The following is a 9,604-nucleotide window of genomic DNA, read 5'->3' on the forward strand; positions in this document are numbered from 1 at the left end:
TAGCCCTGGGGATTCCTCAACGTCCACATGCAAGGAAAAAGCCCTGAAGCTCACGGTGTTCCTGCAGACACTCAGTTGTGCACAGGAAACCGTCAGGTCAGGCTACAGGCCATGTCAGCAGTGCTGGGATCCATGACCATGTCAGCAAGAATGACTACCTTGTCCACAAAATACACGGTGTGTTTAGTTGTTAAGAGTAAATCCACCTCCAGAGCAAGTCTTGATAATATTTAAACTGTTTCAGGTGAAGAAATGTTCACCCAAGTTAAGGGAAACACGAAATCCGTTGTGAGTTATGATAAACATTAAATTTTACCTGACTTTGTCTGAATTCAATGTGATTATTACATGTATGGTTTGTCTCAAATACTTGCGCATCCAGGATATAAACATGAGGTAATGCAGAAAGGAAAAAACAAGAGTCTGCGTCTGACATCTTGGAGGACCCTGAATGTGTGATGGGTATTTATGTGAAATATATACCTCCACGGGATTAAAGTCTACTCCCCAAACCTGCCGTTAATCCTTGAGCACAGGTGATTTCCTCACTAGCCCTTCAGCATCATTTCATTCCTGGACACAGAGTCCCCAGGCATAGGGAGGGGACCCCAGGTGGGGGCTGAGTTCTCTGAGGGCACAGTCAGCACCCTCCTCAGGTGGAGCCCCAGAGACTGGGACCTCCCTTCACTACTTTCTGCTTTTTATAAAAAGGTCCCTCCCGTATGCAAACATCCCCTTATGTCACAAGGTAAAAACAAAGTACCTGTTCACTTAAATTCAGGTTTCTCCTCATGCTTGAAGAGAATTTCTGGGCTTCTTGAATCCCATCTGCAAGAAGATGAATCCACTGTGGTTCTTCCTCTTCCTGGTGTCAGCTCCCAGAGGTGAGTTTCTCAGGGATTCAGATGTGAAAAGATGGGGAAGCTGCATCTGAGCCCATGAGTCACCGTGGTTCTCTCTGTCCACAGGTGTCCTGTCGCAGGTGCAGCTGCAGGAGTCGGGACCCAGCCTGGTGAAGCCCTCACAGACCCTCTCCCTCATCTGCACTGTCTCTGGAGTCTCATTAACCAATTGTGATGTACACTGGGTCCGCCAGGCTCCAGGAAAGGGGCTGGAGTGGATTGGTGCGACCTGGGATGGTGGAAGCATAGGCTATAACCCAACTCTTCAGTCCCGGCTCAGCATCACCAGGGACACCTCCAAGAGTCAAGTCTACTTATCGTTGAGCAGCCTGACAACTGAGGACACAGCCGTGTATTACTGTACGACAGACACAGTGAGGGGAAGTCAGTGTGAGCCCAGACACAAACCTCCCTGCACAGGGGCCCGTTACCACCAGGGGGAGCACAGGACCCACCAAGTACAGGGCTGAGGCCTGTGGCAGGTGCAGATAGGGGCTGGGAGGGAATTCTTGTTAGAACCTTTGCTTTCCTCTTCCTGCCCAGAACCTCTACTAGAGACTCTGTTCTGTATCCTAATGTGTCATTGCTGTGGATTATGAAGTGTCTAGAAAGTTTTGTGTGCATATACATATTTGCTTTTTATTTTTATTATAGTTGTGTATATATATATTCATATGCACAGACACATTTAATACTCAAGAATTAAGGTTGTTTTTCATTTCTTTATTTACCTTTTTCTCAAAGGTGCTCAGAACAACCCTGCGGCTCACCATAATGTTCAATTTCAGCCTGAAGTTCGTGAAACGTGTAAATATCCTGAGAGTGCACATGAGACTTTTAAACAGTATTAATTGTTGTTTTGCTCTTGTAGATGTGGAAGGAGAGACACCCCGTCCTGCTTTCAGGCAACCTGCACAAGCATTCTGAATTCTGCAGCAGGCAGTGCTACAGCCTCTAACGCCAGAGTGCTCCACTACTGCACGTGCAATTATCCTCGTTACTCACAGATTCCAACTCTGCAAATTCACCTACTTCTGGCTTCTATGAGCACCCAAAATAAATACTGTCATTTTGTGGTCATTCACGGACATTAAGAATGTGGCCGGTTGTTTGAATCAGGCAACACACATGCGCGCGCGCACACACACACACACACACACACACACACACATTCCCAGCTGAGGTCAGTCAAGGTGATGCTCTCTTTTCTTGTTTCAACTCCTGTCATGTAATTGAGCACTTTCTGGGGTCAAATTAGTGCCATGCTTTTCACATTTCTGTGATTCTTGGCGATTGTTTAAAGTAGTCCCAGGCATAGGGCTGAGGAACAGTCTAGTGTCCCTACGCACAAACGGCTGTGAGTGGACTTAGGGAAAATGTACATGAGACATCAGCTTCATTCAGTCATGAGTTATATGGCCATGGGTGGTGAAATGATACTCATGTCTCCAATATGCAGCTCACCCAAAACCTGAAGACAAAACTCGCTGCTGCATATGGGATGCAACCTTGGAAACTTGCCTTAATTCCAAATACAGCCTGGCAAGTGGGGGCTTATGGCCAAGAAGGCGGTGGGGTGGAGTGGACTGGAAATTATTAAGAGAAGAAATACAAGCTAAGAGGTTTCTGGTTACATAGACTCAAAAGGATTCATGCTAAAGGGAGACCAGGGTGATCAGATACCGTGTGGGTGATAGGAGGTTTGATGCCTTTGATCAAATACTGCGGGTGATCAGAGCTCAAGGGTAGGGGATTCTCATTATTCTCACTTAGCAGGGCTCTTGACAAAACCTGGCCATGCACATATAAACACAGAAGCCCACATCTCGTTCATGGTGTTATTTTATGTTTCCTTAATGAAGAATCTTGTTCAAACTTTTTATCTCTTCTTTGCGGAAGTATCTTCAGATCACTGGCACAGGGTTCATTATTTTCACTTTTTGTTACTATTGTTGAGCTGTGAATTTGCTGTATATTCATGATACAAGTCCTTTATAAATATGATATTAGAAAGCACATTCTCCAAGTCTGTGCCTAATTCCCTTCTCGGTGAAGTTATTGTTACTGTTGCTGTTGTAGGTTTCAGGACAGAAATTTTAATGTATACAGAAAAATACAAATTTATTTTATGTATGATGTTTGGGATATTATACCTAAAAATTCATCATGAAACTCAAGGACACTCTTTTGTTTTTACCACATCCCTATGCCAGGCCTCGTTCTGGGATGGAGGGTTAAGTGCACCTTCTTGAAGGGAGGATGGCCATGATGAGGTTCCTGAAGTTATTCCTTAAGGGAGATTTATCTTACCTTCCCCATTAGATATATTTATTCAATCTCTTTATATAAGTATGCATCAAGATACTTGTTTCAGAACTTGTTTTAAGGTTATATACTAAGGCATTTTCTTTGCTTCTGTAATTGTTACAGCTTGTCACCCATGAGGAGCTCTTTCAGATTGTCTCCTGTATCCTCTTTACAGGCACGCATCCAATTGTGTGAACACTTCCTTACTTTCTGGTGCCACAAGAATCTGCAGGACAATCATGTGTATTCTCTTCTGTGGCCCTGGAATTAGCCAGGCCTCACATGAGTCGTGGATCCTTTTCTGGAGAATAGCATTAGCAACCAGAAGGGTGGGTATTAGGACACTAATGCTGGTGTCCTGTCCACTGGCGGCATTGCCTCTAGACCCATAAGCTAATAGACCTTGGAAATATGTCTGTGTGCTCTACCCCACGTATACACACACACGTCTGCAACTAGCTCTGTATCTCACCTTCTGACCTGTGTGAAGGTAAAAGTGAGATCATTCTTACATCTCCGATCCTAGTGCAACATCACTTGGGGAAATCCAGCCTTTCCCCCTTGCTTCTCTGTTACTTTCCATCCAACAGTGAGATGCGTGGCTCCACCGATGCCATCCAGCTACTAATTGTTCAATTCCACATGCACAGTAGTAACAGAATTCTTAGCCGGATTCCTGATGAAAATACCGTTATCCACCGGGTTCTAGTGCTTACGTGCAGTGCTTACAACTTAGCCTTAGACACCACACATTTCCAAGTCACTTGGGTCAAAACCTATTTTTCCACCTTCTTCGGACATGTTAATTGTTAATGTTAATTGTTTACATGTTAATGTTACATGTTAATGTAAATCTTTACGTGTTAATTGTTAACATGTAGATTAACATGTTAATATGTTAATTCAGAAATTCACTAAAATATTAGGTATCATCTGTACAGTGTGCATCGTTCCATCCTTGAGTCTCTGACTTATAGATGAAATTAATATTTATATTCAATAAGGTTCACTCTTTCTGCTATTACTTTATATATTTTGACAAATTCATAGTGCAATGTATTCACCACTGCAATTTCATAGAGAAGAATTTCACTACCCTTAAATATTGCCCATGTTTCACATATCAAACATCTTCTCCCCAATTCCTGCTAAATGCTCATCTGCTTGCTTTATATATAGATTGAAGTTTTCCCAAATGTGAAATAGGTGAAATTGAAAGTTTTCAGACCGAATTTTTAAATAGCAATATGCATTTAGGATTCCCTCATGTCCTTTCATGGTATAATAGTTTAATATTTAAATTGCTGAATACAATTCCACAGCATGGATACATCACGCATTGTTTATGTACTAATTTATGGAAGAACGTATTTGTTGCTTGCATTTTTTCTCAGTTGTAAATGAAGAGACCACAATAATTCATGGGCAGTCGATGATGGAGCTCTAAGTTTCAAGTCACTTATGTAAATATTACGAGCATGACTTCTGGGGTCTTACATTAAGCTCTGTCTAGGTGTGTGAGTGACTGCATGGAGGATGGGCTCTGATGCAGAGACCATTCAGCTGTCCCGGGCATCGTGCTGAAAGGATGTCAGAGCTCAGCAATGTCCACACGAGGTGGACCCAAGGCCCAGCCCTCAGACCCGGCTGAGCCCCCAGCCAACAGTCAGGGTCACCCTCCCTTACACGTGAGTGTGCATCACAGGAGCAGGTCCTGTAGCTGAACTTGAGCCTTGCACAGCGACCCTGTATGGGGCAGGATGGGCTTCTCCTCCAGGCCCTCCCTAAGCAGAGACGGTGAACAAAATAAAGAGCTGCTGTCAGTAGAAACTGTCAGGGGTTGTGGCAGGGTTTTGTCCGTCAGTCAGCACCTGGAACATAATTATTCATTCCCCCGTGTGATCCTATTCCATATGTAGTAAGTATATGGCACAGTGGGACTGGATGAGGGGTCAAAGGCCACACTGTGAGCGGAGATGCTATGAAACAGTGCAGATCCAAGTCCAGGGCCAAGGTCCTCCCCAGGATGCAGGAGGACCTAACAGCTCAGGCAGGAATCCTGCGCTGTCCCAGGTAGGAAGACACACCTGTGTGGGTAGAGACGTAACACCATCTGACTCACACTTTAGCAGGACCACGCTGACACTGGCGAGGTAGTTACTTAGGAGACGTTGGGACACTATTACACCCTAACCACACTTGACCTCAAAGCATCCATTTCTAGTTTAATCTTGTAGTAGTTTTTGTTCCATTCAGCAGCCTATGGCAGCATTAACAATCTTAGTCTTTGTTAGTTCTGTGAGTACTTGTCTCTCTCCAAGATTTAAATTTGTTGCTGTCTTCGTTCTATAATTATCTGATATATTGGTGAGATTTTGATAACGTGCAACGTGGCCCATTTTGATGCTATTTTAAGAACACTAAATAGAAGCATTTTCTCAGCTTCTCATCTCTCTGCGTCTCCAAGACGAGTATCAGCTTTATTGTAACACCCAGAAACTGGAAAGAGTTCCAATATCACACATCAGCTTAATAAATAAGCCAATCATGCTATGATCATTCTTGAAATGCAACCTGTTATTAAAACCAGGATTCTTGATGCACACAAAAACATGAGAGTATTCACAAATATTTGGACAGAGTAAAATAAGCCATAACAATAAATATATATATATATTTTGTTTTGAACATATGTTCTGTTCCGATTTTTATAAATTCTAGAAAATGAAAAGTAACCTGAAGGAACAAGGGAAGATCAACGGTGATGTGGGGACAGGATGGAAGATAAGAAGGGACAGAAAGGCGGAAACCCAGAAACTACTGAAAATAATGAGAGGAATTGATTTGTTCTCTCCTGATATTGCTGACTGCTCCGTCAGTATTCATCACAGTGTTCATTCTGAGTGTGTGCGCTTTGTTACATGTCAAGAACCTCATTAAAGTAATTACAAATGAAGAAATGCATGACTTGGGAGGGAAGGAGTGAAGGGAAGATACTGAAACATAAGAGACTCTTGAAAATACTTCTCATCAACCCTGACCCCCTCCATATGTTTTAGGTAAACACGAGAAGAGAGCAAAGTCATCATGACTTCATTACAGGAGGGGGATCTGGAAACCTCACCCAGGAAACTCCAAATTTGTCCTCTGGTAGGTTCCAGGGAGCAGCCTGGCCCAGAGCTCAGGAGCAGATGCTGGATCTAACGGTCACCCCATGTTTCTCCTTGGACACTACACACACCCTCCATTCCTCTGGGTGTAGTTTACACCTCTAATATGAGGGTAACAATGACAGCTACATCACGGGATGTGAGTGCATATGTAAGATGATATATGGGTCCTAAGGGTTTACTCTGGAACAATCACACAATGAAAGTTATATTTCCCAGTTGCTATCAACACCACAAAATCCAAGACTCTCACACCTGCTCTGAGACCCTGCCCTTTCTGAGGACATTCAACGACATAGCCTCTTATATACTAGAAGGTCATGCAAATAGGGTCCTTCCCCTGCTGATATAAAGCAGCCCCAGCCCTGACCCTGCAGCTCTGGGAGAGGAGCTCCAGCCCGGGATTTCCACGTGCTCCATTCGGGGTTCAGGACAGAACACTCACCATGGACTTTGGGCTGAGCTGGGTTGTCCTTGTGGCTATTTTACAAGGTAATTTATGGAGAGCAAGAGACACTGAGGATGTGAGTGGATGTGAGTGAGGGAATCAGTGGATGGGTGACAGTCTCCTGACCAGGATGTCTCTGTGTTTGCAGGTGTCCAGTGCGAGGTGCAGCTGGTGGAGTCTGGGGGAGGCTTGGTGAAGCCTGGGGGGTCTCTGAGACTTTCCTGTGCCGCCTCTGGATTTACTTTTGATGATTATGCCATGGGCTGGGTCCGCCAGGCTCCAGGGAAGGGGCTGCAGTGGATCTCAGCTATTAGTAGTAGTGGTGGTTACACATACTATGCAGACTCTGTGAAGGGCCGATTCACCATCTCCAGAGACAACTCCAAGAACACGCTGTATCTGCAAATGAACAGCCTGAGATCTGAGGACACGGCCGTGTATTACTGTGTGAAAGATACACAGTGAGGGGAAGTCAGTGTGAGCCCAGACACAAACCTCCCTGCAGGGAGAGAGGACGGGGGGATGCAGGGGGCACTCAGGACATACAACTGGGTGTTTCAGCCCCTGGAGCAGGTGCAGATGGTAGTTAAGGGCTGCTTTCCTCTAAGGGTCTGGGGTTTCCTCTCCATATAGCAGTTTTCCCTGGGGAACCTCTCTGTACTCATCCATGGTTCTTCAGTTACACATTCAGTCTCTCAATTACAAAGACTTTTCGAAATAGGAGAATAAGTGACATATATGAAAGGCAGAGACTCAAAGTTATATATTCAGGATTTCCCTTGTCTAAATCTTGTCTAAACTGACCCGTTTCAAAACTATTCCAGCGGATGTATAAAGAGTTGAACATACTCTTCCTTCCTCATTGTGGTATCTCAGCCCTGCCCTACTGTAGACAGCTGTCCCTGCCAGGATGCTGCCTGTTGACTTGCTGCTAACCTCTTGCATGAGAAGCATAAGTGCGCTGAGCAGCCCCGGATCCTCAGGGGGTTGCTGGGAAAGATGCCAGTTATAGGGGACGTGGGTGGGGGTGTTTCTACATGTGCTCCTTGCTTCCAGGCCCAACAGAATCCCTATACGCTTAAATCATACCTGTATCCTGTTCTATTGTGCAGTATATTTTAGGAAAAATATTCATCGTCAAAGCTATTACCGATAGACACATATGTAGTTGGTAGGGAAAGTTTACAGTCAGGTGGATAATAACATGAATTTTCAGAAGCTGCTGAAAACAGATCTATTCTCCTTTCTTCACCACAGCATCTTACGTGAGCACTAAAATGCAGGAAAGCCCCACAGCTTCTCGTTCCACGAAGAGTCCTGCAGAGCTACAGGCAGGCCCACGTCTGTCCAGGAACTTTTGCAGGGGAGGCCAGGTCCAGGGTGGAGAAGCCCAGGCCTCGACAGGAGGTCTCCCTGTGTCCTGATGTGTGCTCTCCAGCACATCACGTGCGAATTCCAGGCTGCAGTTTAGCTTCACATCTGTAGGATTCAAGTGTCTCGTTAATTACATCACGTGCTTGGTGTGCATATGTAGAAACAAAATAATAAAAGAGGCCCTGAGTGTTGGCGCCCAGGGTAGGTCACCCGAAAATATGCCTCAAAGTGACTTAAGACAGAGGCAGTGCAGAGGGACATGCTGACCTTCCTCCCTGTCACCCTGAAGCCAGAAATAAACCTCCCATGTGTAAGGTGCTCTCCCCACATCTAGGCGTGGAAATGAAATCATCCTTCATCTCATGCTTTCCACCTGCCATTTTTCTGTGGAAAAATATTTAGCCAAAGAATAAGTTTAATCAGAGAAGTGAGCAAATGCAGAAAGAAGGGAAAACTGTCCAACAAGACTAAATAATTATAGTTTGCTAATTAAGCAAATCAAGGACCTTTAGTTCCTCCTCAAGGGCTATTGATAATATTCTTGTCCATGTCCCATGAGCCGTCTTATAGATACTGAAACTCCCACCAGGAGGAAGAAGTTAACTCCATGATGACCAGACTGTAGCCATGACATAAGCTGCCACAATTGCAAGAACTGGCCTCAAAGAAACGGGAACAAACCGACCCTGGACCTGAAGATTAACTCTACTTAAAACAATCAAGAGGAGGCTGATCAGACCACCACATGACCAACTGCAAGACGACTGTCACAGCTGACTCTGCCGTTTCTGCCCGTAGCCCCTCCTTCCGCCTATAAAAGTGCTTTCCCACAGATGCTCAGTGCGGGGTGGCCTTTGGAGAGAAGTCAGTCCCCCACCCCCGGGTGCAGCCAAAATAAAGCAAACTTTCCTTTCACCAACTTTGCCTCTTTATTGGCTTTTCAGGACCCAGCAGCCAGACCATGCTTTCCTTTGCAGAGGGACACTCTTATCACCAGGCATGGGGAATTCAGGCCTGGAAACGTCTATGAACAAACCTGTTCCTTCTTTTTTTTTTTTTTTTTTTTGCGGTACGCGGGCTTCTCTCTGCTGTGGCCTCTCCCGCTGCGGAGCACAGGCTCTAGACGCGCAGGCTCAGCGGCCATGGCTCACGGGCCCAGCCTCTCCGCGGCATGTGGGATCTTCCCGGACTGGGGCACGAACCTGTGACCCCTGCATCGGCAGGCGGACTCTCAACCACTGCGCCACCAGGGAAGCCCAGAGCTCCGTTTTGTTAAGGGGCCCACGGTGACTTCTTATCTTGGCAGGACCTGTTCTGAGGAGTGGCTGGAATCTTTGCATTATTGTCATCTTGTCTAGAAGACTGCTGTGTTCTAGAGAGAACACACTAAACAAGTTGGTTAA

At 45.3% G+C, this 9,604-nt stretch overlaps 1 gene segment (V, D, J or C); it reads left to right on the forward strand.

Annotated features, from left to right (window-relative positions):
• The first annotated feature begins 6,770 nt into the window (after positions 1-6,770).
• On the forward strand, positions 6,771-7,292 carry LOC132417624 (immunoglobulin heavy variable 3-23-like). The segment is given in 2 exon segments: positions 6,771-6,871; positions 6,976-7,292. Coding segments are annotated over 2 exon segments (363 nt in total).
• The last annotated feature ends 2,312 nt before the right edge of the window (positions 7,293-9,604 follow it).

This window comes from Delphinus delphis, chromosome 2, assembly GCF_949987515.2.
Source record: "Delphinus delphis chromosome 2, mDelDel1.2, whole genome shotgun sequence".
Taxonomy (NCBI): Eukaryota; Metazoa; Chordata; class Mammalia; order Artiodactyla; family Delphinidae; genus Delphinus; species Delphinus delphis.